Source organism: Aphelocoma coerulescens, chromosome 14 (assembly GCF_041296385.1).
Source record: "Aphelocoma coerulescens isolate FSJ_1873_10779 chromosome 14, UR_Acoe_1.0, whole genome shotgun sequence".
NCBI lineage: Eukaryota > Metazoa > Chordata > Aves > Passeriformes > Corvidae > Aphelocoma > Aphelocoma coerulescens.
Window position 1 is genome coordinate 16,739,731 of NC_091028.1, and position 24,211 is coordinate 16,763,941.

The 24,211-nt window shown below is 44.2% G+C and overlaps 1 protein-coding gene across 6 annotated transcripts; it reads left to right on the plus strand.

Moving 5' to 3' along the window:
• Positions 1-185: 185 nt before the first annotated feature.
• On the plus strand, positions 186-23,263 carry ABCC6 (ATP binding cassette subfamily C member 6). Of its 6 annotated transcripts, XR_011155326.1 has the most exons (32): positions 186-301; positions 698-874; positions 1,222-1,347; positions 1,961-2,098; positions 2,348-2,473; positions 3,055-3,116; positions 3,889-4,020; positions 4,341-4,553; positions 5,379-5,556; positions 5,983-6,144; positions 7,659-7,751; positions 8,140-8,343; positions 8,703-8,849; positions 9,574-9,661; positions 9,955-10,024; positions 10,658-10,784; positions 11,257-11,433; positions 11,886-12,053; positions 13,041-13,227; positions 13,609-13,672; positions 14,159-14,276; positions 14,897-15,104; positions 15,789-16,099; positions 16,778-16,977; positions 17,084-17,210; positions 17,772-17,873; positions 18,605-18,751; positions 19,200-19,358; positions 19,593-19,759; positions 20,236-20,430; positions 20,958-22,539; positions 22,819-23,263. XR_011155326.1 is itself a non-coding variant. In XM_069030225.1 (31 exons), exons 1-31 carry the CDS (start codon positions 269-271, stop codon positions 21,064-21,066), a joined length of 4,515 nt encoding a protein of 1,504 aa, XP_068886326.1. In that variant the 5' UTR covers positions 186-268; the 3' UTR covers positions 21,067-23,263. The 6 variants fall into 6 exon arrangements, 5 of the variants coding, with proteins under 5 accessions (XP_068886326.1, XP_068886327.1, XP_068886328.1 ...); XM_069030225.1 differs by having other exon boundaries at positions 20,958-23,263; XM_069030226.1 differs by having other exon boundaries at positions 13,044-13,227; positions 20,958-23,263.
• The last annotated feature ends 948 nt before the right edge of the window (positions 23,264-24,211 follow it).

Genomic DNA, 24,211 nt, shown 5'->3' on the forward strand with positions numbered 1-24,211 from the left:
CCCCCTTGGCGTGCTGGATTTGTGGAAAGAATAAACAATGTCTCCTTTCTATACTAGACCCTGTGCTTAGAGAGCGCCTAAAGCCGGCAATCCCGAGGGCTCCGCCTCGGAGCGCGCTGCTGCTGCCGCCGTGGCCGCGGCCGGACTTTGGCCGCAGCGGTTCGGGGCGGGCCGGGGCTCTGCGCAGTCGCTCCCGCGGCCGGCGGGATCGGAGCTCTGCCCAGCGAGGAAGCGCCGCCGGGCACCGGGCCGGGGGTCCCGGCGCTCCATGGGCACGGGCACGGCGCTGTGCGGGCCCCGGGTGAGTGAGCGATGGAGCCCCGCGGGGCCGGAGTGCGGGGGCGGCCGGCAGGGGAGGCGGCCGGCGCTCCGCGATGCGGGAAGCCGTGTTCCCGTCGGGGGCTGCTGGGTGGCGCGGACTTTGCCTCCCCGGGACGAGTGTTCGCCCGGACAGACTATTCAGCTACAGTAAACGTGATGAGCTGCGAGCTGCGGGCCCGGACCCACTACAGAAATCCCTTTAAAAGAGTTCTAGTGAGTCGGTCAGTCCGGATTCACACAGATTTCCATCCCTAAGGTTGATAAACTCCCGTAATGGTTTGCGAGCCATTATCTGCTTCCTCTTTCTGTCATGGGATTCCTTTCCCCAGCCTTGCTCTGCATCATGTCCTTCACTTCTGCATTGTTTCTGTTTCAGGACTGGAACCAGACATGGCCTGCAAACGCCCCACGACTGACCTGGTGCTTCGAGAGCTCCATCATTGCCTGGATCCCTTGTGCCTATCTTTGGATCTGTTTTCCTTTCTACTACTTGTATCTTCGACACAGAAACAAAGGCTACATCAGGATGTCCCACATCTTCAAAGCCAAAATGGTAAGGGTGAAGCATGGGATTTGGTCCTAACATTGTCACAACCTTGATGCAGAACTTAACTTTTTAAAATCATTAATTCTTTCCTGATGATCCATCTCTGTGGGTTTTTTTTTACTTTTACCAGCTCAGGTCAGTATAAATCAAGTAGTGTTTTAGGAAGATCTGTCATAAGATCTTCTCCCCTGTACTTGCATTTGATTCCCTGACACTTCCCATAACATTCTCTGTCCCAAACCTGATCTTCCACCTCTCCAGTCTTACTGCCCAGGCAGCTTGGATCATTCAGTTTGGTTGATTGTCCCAGCATTTCAGTTCATTCCAGTGTGTGTTTTCTGTCTCTGCCCCAGGTCCTTGGATTCATCCTGGTAATACTGTGTTTTTCTAATGTCTTCTTCATGGTGTGGGAGAAAAGCCAAGGGATCCCACGGACCTCAGCATTCTTCATTAGCCCTGCTGTGACGGGAATCACAATGGTAATTCTTCCCTTGTTTGTCTGCACATAGCCAAGCTTAGCCCTCCTGGGACTGATTTTGTATTTCCTGTGGTTCTCGCTATCTCTCACTACAAGTTTGGCTGATGGGGAGTAGAACGCTGGGGATGCACTTTGTGCACCACTGCTGTGTGACACATCAGGGTGTTGGAGTTGGGGCAGACCTGTGGGCAGAGCACACCTGGCAGGAGGTTTCAGTCGGGTTTAGAAAGAGGTCTCACAACAATGAGACAAGATTTCATTTCTCATAATCATAGTATGTGATTTAGTGTGGTTTAGAGTGAAATGCGATTTCTGTTCAATAAATAAGTGCCTATTCTCCCCTTCTGTCATTGCATCTGCATAACCTAAATCCTCCCAGCCTGTTGGCCCCATTGTAATTTTCTTATTTGCCTTCTCTGGAGACATTCTTGACTGAAAAATTGCACATAAAGCTTTTCAGTTTTAGCCTCTTAGGAACAATACTGCAACTCTGAACATCTTGAAATGTTTGGGCAAGAAGCTAACTGATTTTTTCTCTATTGTATTCATTGATTTGATAACACTGACATTCCAGTACCATGTATTTATTTGGACTAATCTGTACTTCCTCACAGGTCCTTGCCTTGTTCCTTACCCAAGCAGAAAGAATGATGGGCATCCAGTCTTCAGGGGTCCTATTGATTTATTGGCTGCTCTCATTTGTGGCTGCACTTGTGATGTTTAGTTCCAAAATTCAGCATGCCCTGGAAAAAGTAAGTGAGATCACATTCCTTCAATGTGCAGTGCTACAAAGTCTCTAAACAACAGGGATATTTTTGTCTCGTTGACTGCAAGGGGGAGAATCAAATTCCTCTTTTAAAATATGTGCTGAGAAAAACGATTGACGACACTTTATATTTGTGATGGATGTTTATTTGCAGAGGTAGAACATGAGAGGCTCTTTCTCTGCTGGTTAAACATGAAGGTTCCTGCCTCATTTTCACCAGTGTTCTCTTCCTTAGGGCTTTCTGGAAGACCATTTCCACCATGTTACAACTTACCTTTATGCTGGCCTGGTGCTAGGAGAATTTGTGTTATTCTGCTTAGTTGATCACCCTCCCTTCTTCTCTGAAGCTGACAACAATCCTGTAAGTAGAACACAGCTTTTCCTAATGATTTGCTTCATTGCTGCAACAGGATTTTAAATTTATGGGGATACACAGGCACATGAGTATCTGGGTGATGTAAGACGCATCATTCTGTAAGAAAGCTGACAGTTGTAAAAGGTAACTGGCAGAATTTGGGATAGCAGTGAACTGTCTCTCTATGTAAGTTTTTCAAAACTAAAAACCTTCTATCCATACTCATGTTTCTTGTCACTGAAACCAGTGGATAGGGCTCCTATTACTTCCCCTGGTGCTCCTCTCCTGTGCTGCAGTACTCTGTTGGTGGTATGAGTATAGAGAAGCTCTGTGCTTAAGAAAATAAATGTCTTTGGGTATGAAGAATTACATTCTTTTTTCTTACATCTGAGACATAATGCAAAGTCAAATTCTCCAAAATCTCCCAATCCCATTGAGCCTCCACAATACACTTACTCTGGTTCAATGAATAGGGAGAGGGGATAACTCTGATTGCTTTTCCTGGGGAAGCACAGAAGGGAACTATCTTCATCTGATGCATGCCCTTTTCTATATATAAATATCACACATGTTTTCTCTCCCATCAGAATCAGTGCCCAGAAGCCAGCAGCTCTTTTCTTTCCAAAATCACATACTGGTGGTTATCTGGGTAAGAAAACAGAAGATGTGGTTTTGCTACAATATCAGAAAAAACCAACAGCATCAGAGATGAGAGAGGATGTAGATGGTAGCCAGGAAATATCTCAGCCCCTGAGTTAGCTTATGGAGTGAGGATTTAAATTATTTCTCTAGGGGCTTGAGGTATTCTCATAAAATCAAATTATAAAAATTTAACTTACTTTTCTCAAAAGAGTTTAAAATGCAGATTTGTGATTGTGGATAATTCTCTGTCTCCCAACTACCCATCCAGTGCCCTCCCAATCTTGAAATAGATCTCATCAATTTCAAAAGATCACTGTACACCAACCACAGCCCTCTCTGCCTGCCAGACCTTGCTGTAACAAATGCTGGGAAAGGGGAAAATAGTGAAGAGGGCATAGGGCCAGCGTGCTGCTGAGCATTCAGAAGTAGAACAATCACATTCTTTGGGCCTACTGTCACTGTGATCAGGTCTCATCTGCATTTCATGGAGCCCAGAGAAAGTTAAACTGAATTTTGTCCTCCACTACCCAAGGCTCTCAGTATGGACTAGAAATTAAAGCTGACTTGCAAATCCCCATTGTGCTGACAGAAGGTAGCCTAGGGATTCAAAGCAAAACTGCTGTTCCTGGACATTCCTGTTTATTCTGGGACAGGACAGCCCTGAGTACTGTCAGGCTGTCAGTGCCTGTGTGCACTGCCTTAATGCCCCCATGTTCCGAAAGTGTTACGCACACCACAGATCCTGCTGTGCTCCCCTGACTGCACTCTGTGTCCTCCAGGCTCCTCTGGAAAGGCTCTCAGCAGGCCTTGGGGGTGCATGACTTGTGGCCAGTGAGGAAACAGGATTCCTCTGAAGAAATTGTTGCCTGGGCAGAAAGAGAGTGGAAGAAGTGTCACAGCAGAACCCAGCAGTGAGTATTTGCTCTGGAGAGCACACCATGGGCTCATCTGGGTAGTTCTAGATGATCTAAGCAAATACACTCACAGGTACTGGTGTGTGAGTGCCTTTGTGCAAAATCTGATTTTAAGGTGTGTTAAAATCTGCTAGAGAACATCCTTCCATTCTTGGAACCATAGAACTAACTTTCTGTGAGAGGAATCAGTTTTTGATGAGCATTTATACTGGACATGGTATGAGACCCAGTGTGAGATATTTAGTGATTTTTTGAAAGTACAAAATTCCCAAGCTTTCTCCAGTTGTAGGTAGCTTTCCCATTGTTTCTTCCTTCAGGAAAATGGAGTCTGCTACATTTAAAAAGGGTCAGAAAACTGAAACTGGCATAGCAGAAGCTGAAGAGACAGAGGCTCTACTGCAATCAAAGCACAGTCAGAGCGGGCCCTTACTGAAAATGTTTTGGAGCATGTTTGGAACTTACTTCCTTCTCAGCACTGTCTGCTTAGTTATCTGTGATGTCTTCCTGTTCTCCACCCCGAAGTTACTGAGGTATGTGCACATTTATAATGTATTTCTATCACATGTACAAGATTGCCGTGTCCACGAGCTCAAAGATATGTATGTCAGCACCCACAGACACACAAACACTGACCTTTCAAAATCTTCTCTTGCTGATGGAAGGAGCTCAGGTGTCATTCGTGCTGAGCCCTTTGTCAAGGCAGGAGGAAAAGACACAAAGCCACTGTGTGAAGCTGTACACACTGTCTGCACTGCTGTACTCCAACAGTGGGAAGGACAGGATGCACCAAGCCATTTGACAACTTTACTAGAACAGGAGTTATTTGATGGTTCTGTATATCACACCACTTGCCACTTGCTGTAGTCTTAAGACTCTATATTCCCTGACTAATAAAGAACACAGCTGTGCATCCTACACATCTTAAATAGCTTTGTTAGTTGATAAAATGCTTTGTGGGCTCTGTTGGTACAACACCAACCTGTAGTACATTATATTTTCAAGGGCAAAATCTCTTCTCAGTCATTAAGATTAGAAGTAGTTCTGGAAATGTCAATGACTCCCTTAGATTACAGCTACCACTTTGCATATTTCTGACAAATTCATGAAAATCAGGCGCCATCCTTAACACTGAAAATGAGGTTTACCCTGAAAGGATGCTGAGATCAGAGATTGCTTCAAAACCAAGAGTGGCTAGATTTCAAAAATCGGGATATTATATGTTCCAGTTCTTCTGCTATCTACTGATAAACCTCAGCCAGAGAGAATACAGAAAGATCTCCAGTATTTCTGCCAGTTTATTTTTTGTGTCTGATAATTCTGTGTGGATTCAGCAACATTTTACTCCTGTCTTGCAGCCTTTTCCTGAAGTTCATTGAAGATCAGGCAGCACCGAGCTGGCTTGGTTATTTCTATGCCTTCAGCCTGTTCCTGCTGGGTTGTCTCCAGACTGTGTTTGAGCAACGTTATATGTACATGTGCCTTGTTCTGGGGCTGAGGCTGAGAACTGTAGTAACAGGGCTTGTGTATAGGAAGGTGAGGGTGCAGATCCTTTTTTTACTTTTGCTTTTTTTCTAGCTCTATATTAGTAGTTATGATGTACATTGTTCATAGCAATATCAGGGGAGATGTCACTAGAAACTAGTTTTAGGCTGTAGCTGTCCTGTATTCATTTCTGAACAGTACATGGCAGATACATTTTTCAGAGCTTCCCTCTGAAGGAAAAGCCAAGAAAAGGAAAGCAAAAATCAACATAAACTTTCTTATGCTGTATATGATGGTCGGGGAAAAGGAGTAGATGCTTCATCTCAAAGTGAAGTCACATGGCCCAGGCAGCAGCATGGTTTCAATACCTGGGATTTGATATTTTTCTCCCTCTTTGTTCTCTATGAGGATAAGAAAGTTGTTTGACTTTTGGACCAAAGCTGTTGTTTGATGATGTCTTTTCTTTGCCCTGTCTAGATCCTAGTTATGTCAAATGCCTCAAGGAAAGCAGCAACCATCGGTGAAACTGTTAATCTGGTATCTGTTGATGTGCAGAAGCTAATGGATCTGATTATCTATTTTAATGGGACCTGGCTGGCCCCTATTCGGATTATCACCTGCTTTATCTTCTTGTGGCAGGTAAAATATGACAGTATTTATCAATCCCTTTCTATTCTAAATATGAAAGGAAAAAGGAGATTTCAAAATTCTATTTACTGGCTTGAATTACATGAAATTGCCATATTTTTTGCAGCTCTGTAGCGTGGTGCATTCACTTTTCTTTCTGAAAAATATTTTTATTGGTATAGAATCCTTGCCTGATCCTTCAGTTCATCTTCTCACCTGTGTATTCAGCATTCACTCCCTTTTAGGAGACTGTGAGTATAGTTAAATGAATATGACTGATAAAACTTCTGCTTCAGATTTTCCTCTGTCACCTCTTGGTGGCCCAGTGCACGCTGAAAGTCCAGTGCCAGCTCCTTGGCATAGTTCCAGGACATAATGGGAAATGCTCTGAAATAGCAACTTGACATACTTCATCCTGAAGCCTGATTACCACAAGATCACTGAAACAGCTTGAAAAGCAAAGTTACATGACATTCAAAAAGGGTATTGGATACTTTGAATTTCATCGGTATTAAGGAATTTAGCAAGGAGAGAGCAAAACCTGAATTAGAAGTAGTGGATGGTAATCTAAAAGATCCATTTTTAATCAATGTGTGGCATTTTCTCAGCAGTACAGAGCCCTATTTCTTAGTCCCTGTTTTTGGTAAATGGAAGAATGAGCAGTGTAGAGACAGGTGATTCACAGGAGCTTTCCAGAGGCCTTTGAGACTTTCCTGTATTACCCAGGATGGACTGTGCCTCGTGCCTGGCAGGATGCTGTGACTGTGAAAACCAGTAGCCATGGTGCAGACTGTTGAGAAGTCATCATCCCTTTCCTAGTGACGGTGACAAGTTGAATGTGGTTGGAGCATAACTACACTTTGTTTGCTGGTGTTCACAGACCGTTTGTGTAGACAATACCTGTAATGCTCTGTGTACACCAGCATTCCCCTCTCCAGCCATCCCTAGGGAGACGTAACCAACCCATGAGAAACAAATTTTGATACACGATTATTGTGAACCGTGGGATCCAAGAGCTGTCCCAAGTTAATGGCACAGGATAATGCCACCATTTCATCTCACCTTGGTGTAAATGCAGACAAGCTGGGTTATTTATGCTGCAAGAATATTTTGTTGAGGGTTTGGGTTTGTTTTTTAAGGAAAACCTGATATTGTCCAGGGTCACTTACTCAGGGCAGCCACAAGATGTCCTGAACGCATCCAAGGACGGTTGGGAAGAGCCGGGAATGGCTTGAATTGCCAGCGTGCCTCTGGATTGCCTTCAGCACTGATCTAGTTCCTAACAAGGGAGCAAATAAATTCAGCACAGCCTGATGACAGGCGTTATCCTGCCTGGAGAGTTAACAATCCACAGTGCTTAGGGAGCACAACTCCCAGGAAAGGCAAAGGCAAGATCGGGGAAAGGCTTAGCCAGAGGGATGTTATGCACAAGCTCAAATAGGAGGGAAGGTAAGCACGGGGAATGAAAAACAGTTTTTCCTAGTCATCACCAGAAGTTTCTTCTCTTTCCATTTCTCTCCTGGCAGCTTCTAGGACCATCTGCCTTGACTGCAATTGCTGTATTCCTTTTTCTTTTGCCTCTGAATTTCGTGATCACCAAGAAGAGGAGTCAGTTTCAGGTACATTTTGCTTTGTGAAAATTAAGTGGGTTTACTGAGTTATGTGATGGCTTATATTTATTATTCATGCTTGACTGAAGTAACATAGGAGGATTTGAAGCTTGCTAAGTTTCTTGAAATTTAGAGCAAGGTCTTCCATGTTCAGCCTTTTACCATGTTTGCCCTACTTTTCTGTTGTTTTTATGTACTGCCAGTAAAAATAAAGCTCTGAAGATGAAAAGTAAAATATTTCCCAGCCTGAAGATTCCTAAGCAAAACAGTATACACAGCTCAACTGCAGGGAAATTTATTCAGGATTTGGAGGCAGGAATAAGGTATTTTTCTTCAGAATAATTGCACCATTAAACATTCAACCTATTAAATGGTAAAACTCAAACATTTGTTACAGGAAACCCAGATGAAGCATAAGGATGAGAGGGCCAAACTCACCAATGCCATTCTCAGTGACATCAAAGTAATCAAACTGCATGGCTGGGAGAAAACCTTCATGGAGAAAGTGCTTGGAATCCGAAAGCAAGAACTTCAGGCCTTAAAAAGATCTCAGATTCTCTTCTCAGCATCCCTAGTTTCTTTTCATTCATCAACTTTCCTGGTGAGCAGATCACCTTCCTACATAAAACACATGCTGTTACTTCTATTTCTCTTTGTACTTCTGCCTGGACAGATTTTTCCTATGGACAGCTAAAGATTTTATCTGCCTGGAGGAGCTGGAGGTCACAGGAGTTGCTGTGGCTGCCACACCAAAACCTCCTTAAAGCAGAGCAAACATCAAATGATGAGACTTGGTTCTGTCAGCAACATGCCAGACCTCTGCCTGTGGTACCTGCAGGACAGGCACCTAGAGGTGATAGCCTGGATTTGACCAAATGGGCCCCAGAGTCTTGAGGAAGGGCCTGTCACCCTTAGACCATTTTGAAGCAAATGGTTTTCTTTTCCTTTGCTCCCTTTCAGATCACATTTATCATGTTTGCTGTCTACACCCTGGTGGACAACACACACGTGCTGGATGCTGAGAAGGCCTTCGTGTCCTTAACACTGATCAACATCCTCAACACTGCCCACTCCTTCCTGCCCTTCTCCATCAATGCTGCTGTCCAGGTTAGCTGCAGGCCCTGTTTCTCTTCCTTTGGGCATAGAGATTTCTTTACATATCCCCATTAACAGGTAAAAGTAGGGATTTCTTAGGGCTCTGTACACCAGCTATTTAATTGCCACTGTGAAACAGTGAAGTCCAAAGGCTTGCAGCTAAAGGTACTTTGTGGCATTGCTTTTCAGAAGGGCTCCTTTATATTGACAACTTAGTCAACAAGAATTACTCCTAAGTCTTTTCTAGCTCAGCACAAGCACCATTCGATCTCAGAGGGGCTTCCAGTTCTGTTTTTAATCACAGAAATCAGAATAGATGGAGCAAAATCTCCATAGGGGATCAATGGAAACCCTGTTAGTCCAAGCCAGAAAGAAAAGCACTTCATTGTTCAGTAAGAAATTAGGAAATTTATTTCCCTCTTACACTCCAAGACTGTCACAGATTTTCATGTACAGAAGCAATCACTGGAAAGCCTGCAGGAAGAATTGGATGAAAAACTACCAATTTCACTGAACCAGAAGCACAGGGAAGGATATGGGGTTTTTGCTAAGCTAAGTGGAAATAAAGGCAGGTGACATAAGGAAGAGCTGCCTTTGGCCCATCTAAGCCTACAGCATCTGCAGCATAGCACCTACTCAATATTCTAAGTGAGTCTTCAAGTTGAGCCTTCACTTTGGGTTTTTGCTCCCTTTCTACTCTAAATCTTACTTTCTTCTATGTGCTGCTTCATTTCAGGCCAAAGTTTCCTTAAACCGCTTAGCAGCTTTTCTGAATCTGGAAGAACTGAGTCCTGAGAGCTCTCGCAGGAGCACTTCTGGCAGTGGTGAGCTTTTATGTTAGTGCTCTTGTCTAATAAGAGGAGTAGCTTCCATTGTTCAGCCTCTACTCAGGGTGTCTACCATAGTCAAGAGAAAAATATTTGCCCCTTACTGTCACTATCTCTCTAGCCTCATTATTTCTAACAATGAAATCTAGTCTGGTAATTTACCCCTCCTTTTCATAATAAAGGTTCATTTTATGTAACAAATACACACTGAAACATAAAATCACATAAATTCGGACATTTCTGTAGCTACCTTTGCATTTACAAGTGGTCTGTCTTTCTTCATGTTTTAGCACAGACAAGTATCACCATAAGAAATGGGACTTTCTGCTGGAGCAAAGAAACTTCTCCTTGTCTTAGAAGGTACAGACTTACCCTTAGTCATCTGTCAATTCTGTAGGTCAGGGGATGCTGAATGAACTAATTCCTCAGAGCCTAAGTGAAACCAGGGTGGAATATCTGGAGGCTTCTGAGTTTGCTTCTTATTCAATGTTGAATTCTGAAAATTATAAAATCAGACAAAACATAATCTTGCTTTTATGTGGAGGAGCACATAAATGGGAAGGTGCCTGTATCTGGATGTTGCTGTAATACATGGAGACTGTTTTCTTTATACAGTTTTCTTGCCCAAATATGAAATTACAGTAATTTAAGTGAAAAAAGTAGATGGAATGCAGATGTTATATATGACATCACTACATGCTTATTTCAAAAGGCATTGACATTTTAGAAAAGAAAAGCTTTGAAAAGTTCTGGTGTTCAGGAATGTTCTACATCCAATGCTTTGGGCTAGCCTGTCTCCAGAGTGGGGATCTGGGTATGAAACTCAGATGGGAATGTGGATGAAGAAGTCTTTCTGTTTGGAGGTGTCTTTGAAGGGATGAAATTAGGGTATTTACTTGATACATACCTGACAATAGCAAGAATTTTGATAATAATTACATTTATTTTCAGGAAGTGTATCTAACATGTAAGAGCCTGATCTTCTCCCCACAGCATAGATCTCACCGTGCCCCAGGGCTCTTTGCTGGCTGTGGTTGGGCAGGTGGGTGCTGGCAAGTCCTCCCTGCTGGCAGCATTACTGGGCGAGCTGGAGACCACAGATGGCTGCGTGACCATGAAGGTGAATTTTGCCCTCAGCATTTGCTTCTCTAATTAGGTTGTTTTCAGGAACTGTAAGGTATTAAACACAGCATCAGGTACCTGAGGAAAACCCATTTACTGCTGAATTTTAACACAGGCTGTATGTATCAGTCCACATTTAATTATCTCAAGGTGCTGCAGACCTCTCAGATGTACCTGAACTTTGAGAATAGGAGCTGGAACAGTACTCCATAGATGCAGTTCTGTTTCCCATTCTGATAGTGAGCTGAAGTGTCATCCTGGTAAATTGCATCCTGTACTTGTACCTCTGTTTACTCCCCTGTAAGGCAGTAACAGTGTAGACTCACATTTTGCAAAGCCTTCTGAGAACTGTCAGTGGTGATGATTATTCCAGATTTCCATAACTGAGAGAGCTTTTCTTCAAAGATGGATTCCCACAGTGTCAAGTTGACCTTATGGAAAAGTTTGCTAACATTCTTCCACTTCTATAGGACACTGCAGCTTATGTCCCGCAGCAAGCTTGGGTTCTAAATGCTTCAGTGGAAGATAATATTCTATTTGGGAAAGAGATGGATGAAACATGGTTCAATAGAGTGACAGAGGCTTGTGCACTGCACCCTGATTTTGAGACCTTCCCTGCAGGGCAGAAGAGTGAAATAGGAGAAAAGGTATTGGCTTGGGTTTATGTTTTCGCCAACTTTTCCCTGAGTAGCTACAAGTTCAGGTGTCCTGCTTAAAACATCTACCTCTGAGTAGCTACAACTTTGGGAGCCCTGATTAAAACACAAAAAACCTAAATTCGCAAGAGGCAGGTGCTCAGGAATTTCTGGGAAGTTGGGCCATGATTTAATTTAGTTTAAGTCCACCTTCTGACAGTTAGCCTAATCAGAGACATGAGAGATGTTTAAAATCAACACATCCAGGTCATTCTTGGGTGCTCTTTTGCAGGAGAGAGGAGCTGTTCAAGAGACTCTGCCTCTGCAAGAGCCCTATTTGGAGGGAGGGAGGGAGATGCACTGATTTAAAAATAAGGAAGTCATAAAGCCTCAGTGTAAAAGGGAGTCAGGAGTTGGGAAATATGCTGTACCTTTGGAATAAATAGAGTCAATACATTTTCCAGGGAATCAATCTATCTGGAGGGCAGAAGCAGAGAGTGAACCTTGCTCGGGCCGTGTACCAGAAGGCTTCGATTTACCTGCTTGACGATCCCCTGTCAGCTGTTGATGCCCATGTGGGGCAGCACATTTTTGAACATGTTCTTGGACCCAATGGTTTACTAAAGGACAAGGTGTGCTATAAACATCAACTGTAAACAATTGCACAGTGTTGCTAATTAGCAGAGCCCTGAAATGTTTTCAGCAGGGTGGGTTGCTCAAAGGCTCACAAATGCTTTTTTACAGTGGCAGCAGGGCACTGGGGAGGCCACACACCTCCTCTGCAGGCCACACAGCACCTGCAAGTCCTGCAGGGATGCTCACCCAGGAGAAGGAAGGCTGGCTTTATCTTCATGCAAACTACATGCCTAGTGCCAGCCTTACTTTCACAGCAAGTTTACTGTTCTTTGGTCTTCTGTTGACATCATCCTTCCCTCCTTTTGAGATTTACTTCTAGCACAGTTCAGAAGACCTGCCTGATCTCTTCCAAATTCTATCACCATGATGTCTAATCCTATCACTTTTGAATAGGTCAGTTGCACCTTTACAGTTCTCATCACCCAAATGTTCATCATTTAAACACTTCTCCATTCTTTTTGCATTGGTTGCATTTTGTTATTCCTTGATATTTCTCTGCTGTCAAGCAATCTGGAGAAGAAAAACAGTTACATGAGAAGGGATGCTAGGGCAGCTCTACTGGATTCATAATATAAATTCAGTTTCACATTACAGAAGGAAAACAGGAAGCAGGTAATTCCTTGCATTAGAAAGTCCAGTTAAAACAAATGTATCTGATTATAACCTTTCTCTCCATGAGGATTGGCTGCAAGTATCAGAATATAATTATGTATTGAAACACAATGACTGGCTAAGAAGAATGTAAGGTGTACTCAAAGGCCTGATTGTATATTAGAAATGCAGAATATGCCAATTTATCTAGGGAAAAATTACTTTAATGTCCTTTCCTCCAGTTATCTGTGCAAATATGCCCAGAAATGTAAATGAAAGGAAATGCCCTCTAATTCCATTCAGGCTGATGAATTTTTGAGGCCTAAATTTAATCCCGAAATACTGATACCAGTACTGACAGAACAATTTTAACTGATGCCTTTTTATTCAAGCAGACTCGTGTGCTGGTGACCCACACAATTAACATTTTGCCTCAAGTGGACAGCATTGTTTTTCTGGTGAATGGAATGATCTCAGAAGCTGGTTCCTACCAAGAACTTCTACAGAGAAACGGGGCCTTTGCAGAGTTTCTTCATTCGCACATTACTGCGGAAGAGAAGCCATGTGCTGGGTTTCCAGGTAACCCAGATGGGTTGCAATCATTCTTCCTAGGTCTATCAAGTCAATTGTTTCCTTCATTTCCCATTTGTTTTATTATGGACGTTTAAAGCAGAGACCAAATCACAGTAAGGTGTTGTTTTGTGTGGGGAAAAATATGCCTGTCAAATTATCTGACTCATCACCTCAAAATTGGTTCTTGAATCCATGTTAGGAGACACTAATCCTGCAGTAAACTATTACCCACTATTATGTGCTATTCTTCAAGCCTAACCTTGATATTTCTACCTTTAGAAACAATATTTTTAAAGAATCTTTCCTCTGTATTACCTGTCTTTCAAAGGCTATACAGGACAAAACAGGATTCTAAAGCATTTAGAAAAAACTACATTTGTTTCACAGCTTTGGGACACACCAAAGGCACTATCACCACTGGAAATGGTCCACCTCAGGAGAAACCCCTTAGGTAAGCTTAAAGCAGTCTCAGACACTGAAGAACTTACTCCAAAAGCCCCTACAAGCCTACATGGAGGCTCTTACTGCGTATGATACAGGTTTGGGATTGATCTGTAAATTAATAACGAGCAAACAGGCAAAACTCAAGAATAGGTAAAAACCTGCTCTTGGATGTGGAAGTTGACTGATATTCCTTCTGTGTTTCACAAGAAGCCAGACTAGAGCTCAAGTACAGGCACACCCTGATGCATTTGGTTGCTGATGACTTTCCAGTGGGGCTGTAAGGTCAGACTCATCCCAAACCAGCCTCAGAGTGTGAATGCTTTTAAGCCTCTGCTCCTCAGTGGCTTGACAGAGGCCAGTCACTGTGACAAACATGGACAAATGGTTGGGGTCACTCTGGAGGGCCCTGAAAACTGCAGCCCTCAAAAAAGGCATGAATTTAGGGATGGATAGGTGACTAAAAATTGAAAGGATTTTTGTTTTCTTAATGAAGTGGTGGTTCAGTAAAATCTGCTGTGGGAAGGGAGACTATTGCTGTGAGTCAAGACTGTACCAGTGCTGCAGCCACCAGTGGAGGATTAACCAAGGCAGAGACAACTCAGCATGGCAGGGTAAGCACAGCACCTTCCTGTAGAGGCAAGGACACATTCCATGGGGATATCACACATGACAGGCAGGTCAGCTCCCTGCCTAAGCTAAACCACGGCCAGGGAGTTGTTCAGCTGAGCTGTACAAGTTTGCCCTATAACTCAGACAAGGACATATTATACTGAGAAGAAATGAGAGTAAGAAGTTAGAAACCCCAAAAGGAGCAGCTTTTCCTCTAGGGAAGCACAGCACTAGCCAGACAAGGGTCTCCTCACCTCTCCTGACCAGCAGGCCCCCACACAAGCACCCCGTGTGAACATGAGAGTTCTCTCTCACACCAGGAACACAGAAAAACCTCTGCCTAACATAAGGAAAGCCTTATGTGCATTCCAGAAGTAACATGAGCCTACTGCATAACATTCAACAGTTGATTAATGAAATCATTCATTAATGATTTCTTTAAGTATGCCTTTGTTACTCACCCGTGACAAAAACAAAGCATCGAAATGGTTGCTATGGCTGTGACATATAACCAAGAAATGCCATAATAAATTATTCCTTGCTTTAGAGCTGCTTTTTTTTTGCTAGCAAGCTTGATCCTCCCAACCTCTCGTCCTCTTTTTGCCGCCTTGCCTCGCTGCAGGTCGGTGCTGGGGTGCATGGAGCCTACCTGAAGGCCACGGGCCCGGCGCTGTGCGCGTGCGCTGTCCTGTCCTTCGCGTGCCACCAGGCCGTGGCCTTCTCGCGGGGCTACTGGCTCAGCCTCTGGACAGATGACCCTGTGCACAATGGGACACAGCAGCTCACAGAGCTCAGAGTTGGAGTCTTTGGTGCATTAGCAGTGGTTCAAGGTTCGTTTCAGTTGCTCACCTAATTCTTCTCTGTATTCCCACCTCCCTTCCCCATATCCAGGATGTTTTCTCAGAATATAAACAAGTGCATACCCTTGGGCTTCAGCCTCCTGGGCTTTTGGCATCAACCCTAAAGGTTTTTCTTCCTTCTTCTTATCTCTTTCCATCCTTCCAGCATAAATTAATTGTATAAAAGTGCAAGTGGGGGCTCTTCTCCATGCTGAATTAAATCTTGGCTTAGGTCACGTAAAACAGAGAGAAAAGAAGATAAACTCGTGGACTTGTACATTTCTTTATCTTTTTCTTTTAGAATAGCCACAATTCTTTTGGTCACTCTATTTAAAAAGAAAAAATATCACTGAGCAATTTAAAGTAATCCCAGTCAAGCTTATTTTGTGATGAATGAATAATTTGTCCCACATATTTAAGTTGCTGAATCCATGGCCCCATCAAGCTGGTTTAGAAGGTCTTTGGCCACTCTGTAACTAGCCTACAGAAAGAGTAGCTTACTCTGCAACTCTGAGGCTTGGTTTAATTCCTGCTAAAGAGAGGTTTAATTCCCATTGCACCTTCCTGAATGCACACTGGTGCAGCATTCACAGGACTAAGTGTAGATCACAATCTTGCAAAGGAGAACTCCAGGGTGGGTTTGTTCAGACCTAGTAATAAGAGTTTCTTTTACAGCCCTGGGCAGGTTTGCCTGCACAGCAGCAGTCCTCCTGGGGGGCGTGTTAGCTTCACACCAGCTCTTCCTGCAGCTGCTGAGCAGTGTCACGAGATCCCCAATGCTCTTCTTTGAGCAAACACCCACTGGACACCTGCTGAACCGCTTCTCCAGAGACATGGATGCTGTTGATTCTGTCATCCCTGACAAGCTGAAGTCTGTGCTGGGATTCTTGTTCAACTTACTGGAGATCTACCTGGTGATTGTGGTGGCTACACCATGGGCAGCAATGGCCATAGTGCCCTTAACTGTTCTTTATGCAGCATTCCAGGTAGGAGCTCACAGATACACACGCAGGAGAGGCTGAAGCAGCACAGCCATGTCCTTGGAGAAAGCCTCCTTCCATTTCTTAGGAGTGAAGGCATGCAGAAATTAGTTTCATCATCTCAAATTGCATTTGAGCAAGAGTAATGTCAGTCCCTTTCCCTCAGCACCTCAGCTTTCCAAAGCACCCCAGCGCCCTCTCAGAGGCTTGTGCTTTTCTGATGTCTAAATCAAATCCTACCTAAAGCTGTATCCCTTGTCACCATTAGTGTCAATCCCATGAAGACCAAAAGCATTTTTCCTTTCCTGCAGAATTCCTACACTACTTTTCATATATCCATGTTTGCCAGCTATGACTGAGCATGAGGGAAGGGCAAGTTCACCTCTGTTTTCCATCAAGCAAAGGGCTTAGCTACAGGAGAAACTGCGTGTAGAGGTTTTGTGGGGTCAGCACCCTGGCTCCTTTGCCCCAACCACAGGGTTATTCCTAATAAAGATAGGACATAACCAAGGTAGGAACACTACCTCATCTTTTAAGGGCATCTCCTACCTGCACATAAGGTTTCGTAACACGAGGATAGTACATACTGTTACACTTGTTGAGCCCGCCCAAATTTCCTGTGGAGCACCTCCTGAGTGGCATGAGCCCTCTAATGTCTCTCCCTTCCATTTTCCCTTGTACCAGCACTTCTATGTCACCACCTCCTGCCAGTTGAGACGCATGGAGGCTGCCAGCAGGTCTCCCATCTACTCCCACATCTCAGAAACTTTCCAAGGCAGCAGTGTGATCCGTGCTCACAAGGACCAGCAGAGGTTTATTTCAAAGAGCAATTTCCTAGTGGATGAGAATCAGCGAATTTGCTTCCCTGGAGCTGTTGCTGACAGGTACAAATCTGCCCAGCAGCTCCATGAGTGTTCTGTAAAGTAATCATGTGTTGGGAGAAAGGGAGAGGGCACCCAGCAACAGCCCTGTGCTCTTCTCCTCCTGCAGGTGGCTTGCTACAAACCTGGAGTTCCTGGGCAATGGCATCGTGCTGGTTGCAGCCCTGTTTGCAGCCATGGGCAGGACACAGCTCAGCCCAGGAACTGCTGGCTTCTCCATTTCCTGTGCTCTCCAGGTAACCCAGTGTGGAAATAATACCATGCTTGCCTCTATCAAAAGCAACTGCATTTTAATTTCTAAGAAATTATGAACTATTTCTGTGCCTTTCTAGATGCCTTTTCCTACCAAATACTGCTGTCATTGCTAAAATCCAGAGCATCTGGAGCATGTGGCCCCTTAGAGAATGAACCTCATAAATGCACACACGGGCCATCTTCCTCCTGCACCTGAACTTATACTTAAGTCAAAGCAAGCCCTGGGCAGCTGAAGCAAGGTCTCTAGCACCTGTCTTACGTGCTTGTAGACCAGATGCACAAGAACCTAAGAAACAGCTACACCATGTTTTAGCATCCAAGTCAGTAGCACTTAACTCTCTATAAACTTGCTGAAGGGGGCTATGGCAGGAGCTGGCTTTCACTTCAGCATTTTAAGGTTTTCTGATGTAATCTAATTTCTGATATAATTAGCTGCTGAGGAGATCTTTAGAAATAAACACTAACACAAAGTACCGGGTAACTCGCAAGCACAGGTCAGGGCTCATTTTATCTGCCCCAATGCTTCTCTTTCCTTGTGGCAGATAACTGGTGTTCTGAACTGGATGGTTCGCTCCTGGACAGAAATAGAGAACAACATTGTTTCTGTGGAGAGAGTGACAGAATACCTGAGGACTCCTAAGGAGGTAGCTAATCCACTACTGACCTTATTAGAAGGGGCTGAACATCTCTGCAAACTCAATGAGTAACTTTCCTCTTCCACCTGAAAAACCTCTAGTTTTCCCCTTCTAAAAGGCCAGTCATGTTTCCTTTAAAGAACTGCAGCATTTGGCTTTTATCCAACTGACTAGACTTGTTTTATAACCTCTGATCATTATTTTCTCAAGAGAGTTATGCATTGGATTGCCATTAAAATAGCTTCACTTGGTAACACTCGTGGAATGAGACATTTTCTGCCCATATTTGGAGTATTTATTATGTGACTTCAGATGCAACTCTCTGATAACTGCTGGCTCCTAGATAGCCTTTTAGCTGCTAAAAGTCTCCAGTGCAAAAATTTTTGTTCTGTAATCATTAAAATTATATCTCCATATGCTGCCCTGAGAGAGGAGGCTTTCACAGTCCTGTTTATAGGGGCATATAATTTTTTTTTATTGAACCACTCAATGTCAGAACTCTGACTTGCAAGCAAATATCCCCATTTTCAGTAAAGAAAATGTGATCGGCATCTTTGGATAAAGTAAAAAGCCAGCATCTGCAGCATGAAAGTTAGAGGCCTTTTTCTGGTTTGGAAATAGCAAAGACATTGGGAGGGAGTTGGCACAGATGTCTTCATGAGCTTCCCATTCCAGTATGGCCACTTGATTGGGTAATTTAAATCAGCCTTAAACACTGCTGTTTGCTTCCATCTCTTCAGGCACCCTGGACTCTGAATGGCAAACTCCAAGGGCAAGTTTGGCTCACTGAAGGAAGGATTGAATTTAAAAACTACAGCCTGTGCTACAGGCCAGGTTTGGAGTTAGCACTGAGGCATATCAGTGTGACCATCAGTGGGCACGAGAAGGTAGGAGAACCACTCCTTTAGCAGTGTGAGCAGTGCTGGGCAGTGACCAGATCCAGGGGGATACACCCCCCACCTGCACCCAGCTAAGCAGCCTGGCAGCTGCAGGAAAGCAGGAGCCCATCTCCCCCACTGCACACCTTGTCCAGCTTATTACAGCAAAGAAATTCCACTTTTTCATTCTAGGTCCACATCAAGGCCCTGTTCGAACTGTTAAGTCTTGTAATTATTCTTCCCATCAAAGGTTTTCGTGATTCCTTTTCACACAAAACAATTGTGAACTATAAATGCTTCCCTTTAAGAGAGCATTGCCAGGCTATGCCAATCATGAGCAGCCCTAAAGATCTGATCCATGCAAAGCTGTCTCTCATCAAAAGACCAAGAGCAGCTACATGACATGTTTGTCCAACTGTGGGAAAACCATCAACATCAAAACCATTGCACTTTACAGATTGGCATAACTGGCAGAACAGGAGCTGGGAAATCCACCCTTGCAGTGGGATTGCTGCGACTGGTGGAAGCTGCAGAAGGAGCCATTCTAATTGATGGACAGGATATTGCCCAACTAGGCCTCCACGACCTCAGATCCAAGATAACTGTCGTACCCCAGGTATGAAACTCATTTCCAAAATCCTTGAGCAGGATCTTGAACAGCTGGGAAGGGTTTATAAAGATTCAGTGACAGGAGGAACATTGAGCAATTTCCATGTTGGAAGTAACCTCTTTGCCATGTTCATCTGCCATTCAAGATAACATCAGTCACAGATTCCCACCCAGCAGGCAGGACCCAAAAGCTCATTTTTATATTCATTTCAGGAGTTGTTTGTACTGTCTCTGTGCTCAGGATCCAGTTTTGTTTTCTGGCTCCCTAAGAATGAATCTCGACCCATTAAACCAATACACTGATGCAGACATCTGGACAGCTTTGGAACTGACTCAGCTCAAGAACTTTGTTGCAGATTTGCCAGAGCAGCTGGAATATAAGTGCACTGACCAAGGGGAAAACCTAAGGTACCTTTATCTGCAGAAAGAGAGTGGCAGGGCAGTGCCAGCCCCTGGGCTAGGAGAACAGAGCTGGTTGGATAAGGAAACTAATTCCTTTTAAAATATAATCAGTTTTTTTAATGGCATCCAGACAGCAAATTGCTGCATTACTGTCCTGTTTAGCAGCATGAAATCAAATCAGGAGACACCAAGGAAGACTTCTGAGATGTAATCATTGTGGTGGTTTGCATTTGTGAAGTACTTAGAATCCCACAATCCCGTTCCAAGTACCCTAATTTTCTGGGTGCCATAGCAATGCCTCCCCTTCACTTCCTTAGGCTGTTTGATGCTGTTACCTACCTGCAGTGCCACCAGCCTCAATCACCTTTTCAGAGAAAGGGAACAATCACCTTTTCATTATTAATGTCAAATGAATCATTTGATCTGACCCCCAGGAAAAGTGACTACCAGCCTCAGTTTACCAGCCCTCTTCTTACTTGCAGCACTGGTCAGAAACAGCTGGTTTGTCTGGCCAGAGCACTCCTGCGGAAAGCCAAAATCCTCGTTCTGGATGAGGCCACAGCAGCAGTGGATTTAGAAACTGATGTCCAGATTCAGTCCATGCTGAGGACTCAGTTCAGAGACAGCACCGTGTTAACAATCACTCACCGGGTGAACACCCTCCTGGATTGTGACAGGTACAGACATTTCTGAGCAGGAGGGAACACACAGGCAGCTGATGTGACTGACACACCAGAGTGGTGCTGAACAGCAATTTCGTTTCTGTCCTCTTTGTGTTTAACCCTCCAAGCTTTGCTTTAGAGTTTGGTGGATCTCTCTTAAACCAGCTGGAAACCAACAGGTTAATCAGAGATCCTTTACTCCCACACAATGCCTTTCATGCTGTGTCACAGCCCTTTCCCCGCCACTGACAGCAAAACCATGACCACAGCTCGTGTCACCTGAGAGTTAGGAAACTAAAACACCCAGTACCCATTCACAAATCTCACTCCAGTCTCAATTGCCAAAAACCCCTCCTCCCAAACTCAGTACTTGAACAGTCACTCAACAGAAACTCTTTCTATCCCAGCGCTGTTTCCCAGCTGAAAAGCTGTTGGAAAGCTTGGCTGAATAAGCAGCAAGTACTGAAATTTATTTTAAAACTAAGTAGAAATTACAGCTGCTGTGTGTCCCCAAACTTACACCTCTGTTTTAATGTTCACAGGATTTTAGTCTTGGAAAATGGTTGGATAGCAGAATTTGATACTCCAGAACATCTAATAGCTCAGAAGGGACTGTTCTACAGACTGATGGAAGAATCAGGCCTTGCATGACTCACTCATGGAGTATCCCATAGCACCACCACTATCAGGAGTAATTGATCTCATAATTGAGTTGTTTTGGTTTCTCTCCAAAATGCCTGACATTCAACCAAAGCTTGTATGAACCAGACCTGCAGTGAGTAGATGGAAAGGGGTAACTTGGGATACACATTATTTCTATAGGAAACTTTGCAATTCCACTTTCATTGTATTTCCAGATACCAAAACCTCACTTGACTGCTGAAAACGAGCCAGTCAGGACTTAAACACTTTTCTGGTATAAAAGCAAACAAAACAAAAGGGAAAGACCACAGCATTCCTTATTTATACTATAAATGGAGCCCAAATATCCCTCATACGTAAAGATTACACAGATTATTTTTAAAAGCCAACAAGATTTTATGGACAGCAAGGAAGAGTTTAACTGGTAGCAAGGAAACTTAACTGTTTGCAGTTTATCCTCAGCTCCAGGCAGAACAAATGAAGTGTTTTGTCAGTGTCTTAAGGACTGCTCACCTGGGCGCTGTTCTTTATACAGTTGTGGACTCCAAGGCAGCAGCTGGAGCTCATCATCCAAAGTGCACAAACACTGGGGGAGGAGGGAAGAGGAGGCAGGATGTCCCTTAGCAGGAGAGCACAGGCTGCCTATTGTCACAGCTGGGGATCAGATCCACTCCCTCCCTCTGCAGGAGCAGAGCCAGCTCTGGCAGGGGCTCAGCAGTGCAGGACAGGAGCATGGTTGGGCGTGGCACCAGAGCATCCATTGCTCCTTCTGCCCAAGGCCTGCAGCATTCCCACTGCCAAGGGCCAGGTGCTCACAGTAGGGCATGTGCAAACGTTGACACCAACATTTCCAAATTGAATTTGGCCACGAGGAATTTGCATGGTTGGAAATGTCCTCCTCCCTGATCCCTGCAGCACATGAGGAAAGCAGCAGGATCTCACCTGTTGACCTGATGGTTCATCCCTGGTTTCCTTGCTGAGTGCAAGTTGACTCTTGGATGTGCCACCCTGGTGCTGCAGAGCCTCTGGCATGGTCACCTGTTAGATGCTGCTTTAACAAACCAAAGCAGAAGTAAAGCCTTCCTGGGCTTCCTGCAGTGTCTGCAGCCAGAGCTGTCCCCAAGTTTCTCCTCAGGAATCACAAGATGACAATGTGACAGACAAACACACGCTGTGAGATACTGCTCTTTACTGTGACTTTTGTCATTACCTCATTTTCTAGAGAGCTAAAATAAAAATAGAATCAGGTATTGAAGTGAGTCTCTTCAGTAAACTAAAGCAAATGTAACACAAAAAGGGGAAATGGGGAGGGGATGGGAGAGTTCCAGCTGCAAGAATTGGCAGCTGATTGGCAAACCCCAGCAATTCCTTCTCCAACAGCTGCTCAGTGGCTTCTACACACAAGTCAAGAACAGTTTACAGTTCCTGCTGCACAAGTCCCGAAGATATCAAGGTCCAGTGCCTGCTGTCACAGGTGCTCAGGTACCAGGAAAGAATTTTTTTCCCTCTACTTTCTCCAAATCTCGTACTTGAGGGCACAGACAAAACAATTCCAAAACCAGATATGAGTTATGAGCACTCCAAAGGTTTATCAATGGACCTCAAAAATAGGAGCATTTAGAAATACTGAGATGGGTATTTTTCCTTTTTAACTGAGGTCAAAGAATTGCCCATGCTGCTGGGTAATTCTGAAACAGACATCTTTTAGCATTCCATAATCTCCAATATAAATATCTTCAAATGCTTGTTTTCTGTTCCTAGGTTGGTAATGAAGAGGGAAGGCAACAGGAGACAATAATCAAAACATACTTTCACACTGGTGACCTTTGAAAGGGCACAGCTCTGCTGTCAGCTAACCCAAACTAAGAACAAGCAAAAATACCATCAGCTTTCACACATCAAGTTGTGCTGAAAGGGGAAAAGAAAAGCAATGCCCAAAATGACATGTGAAAATCCCACCATGTTTCAGATGTGCGGGAGTCCCCAGAGATATGTCCAAGTACTGTGATGAATCTGGAGCTCAAGTCTCACAGAAGTTATCTGGAAGTTGGTTAAAGCAAAATATATAAAACAGTTAACACTTGGAGATAGCATGTAGGAGAGAAATGCTGCCTTAAAAAAATCCTTGTCCCGTGATTCCAAGTTTAAGGCAATACTGAAACTGCTAAAGCCAGAAAATAAATCAAAGGTGTCGTGCGTTGATTTACACCAAGTTGATGCCAAACACAAACTATGCAAGTCGCACTCCCAGTGCCCCAGATGGTCACAAGATGCACAGGAATGCCAAAATGTTAAAGGTGTCAGTGACCCAAAGCACAGTTGTTGCTGTGCCACATCGTCGTCACACCGCGAAAGGATCTTCTGTGGGTCAGGACTGGGAACACTTATAGAAGTAGCTCTGTTGACACACATGAAACAGGGTGGTTTTTTCAGGTCTCCTAAAAATTCTGAGCTGGTTTTTTGGCAGAATCAGCTTTTCCAGATGTGAGAAATCTTCCATGTTGCAGTAAACAATGTCAGGCAAGATACATCAACATGCACTGAAATCAGATACAGTAAATTCAACTGTACAGCAGCTCCTTTCCCTGTTCCTTGCCAGGGGTCTCCCAAGGATGGGGTGGAAGGGGAGGATCACAAAGTGTTCCTGGAGGATGCCTGTTCCCAAGCAGGAGAAGTGTCTCAGTGGTATTCAGTTTCTCCTCTGGGTCTCTGCAGGGAGCTTCATCTCCACCTTAATGTACAACACCAGCCACATCCCTTACCCACAGACCCCCTGCTCTGCCCTGTACTCTGTTCCTATAAAACACACGCTCCAATCATTCCACCCTTCTGTCCATCACAGTGCTGCACAAGTGTTCCAGGATTTGAAAAACTAAAACCCACAGCTCCTCCCCAAACTCCCCAATCAGCCCCTGCCATTCAATTTCCAGACAGAAAATTCACACCAAGCTCAGGAGTCGTGGCAGACACGGGCCATGGACACCACTGGGGATGACAAAGGTCCACAGCACTGTGACTCCTGCTCCCTGCTCTGCTAATCCATCATGATGACCTGGGCTACTCAGCAAACCACAAAATGAGCCAGCTCTACCACAGCACAGTTACCTGCACTCATGGCTTCTTACCCACCACCCTAACAACCCCAGACATCAGG

Bases quoted from the DNA above. Each gene is read 5' to 3' on its own strand.
- ABCC6 (XM_069030225.1), top strand. From the start codon at position 269: ATGGGCACGGGCACGGCGCTGTGCGGGCCCCGG. The intron at 3,117-3,888 runs GTAAGAAAACAG...TGTGTCCTCCAG, and splicing joins ACATACTGGTGGTTATCTGG to GCTCCTCTGGAAAGGCTCTC. The intron at 20,431-20,957 runs GTACAGACATTT...TAATGTTCACAG, and splicing joins ACCCTCCTGGATTGTGACAG to GATTTTAGTCTTGGAAAATG.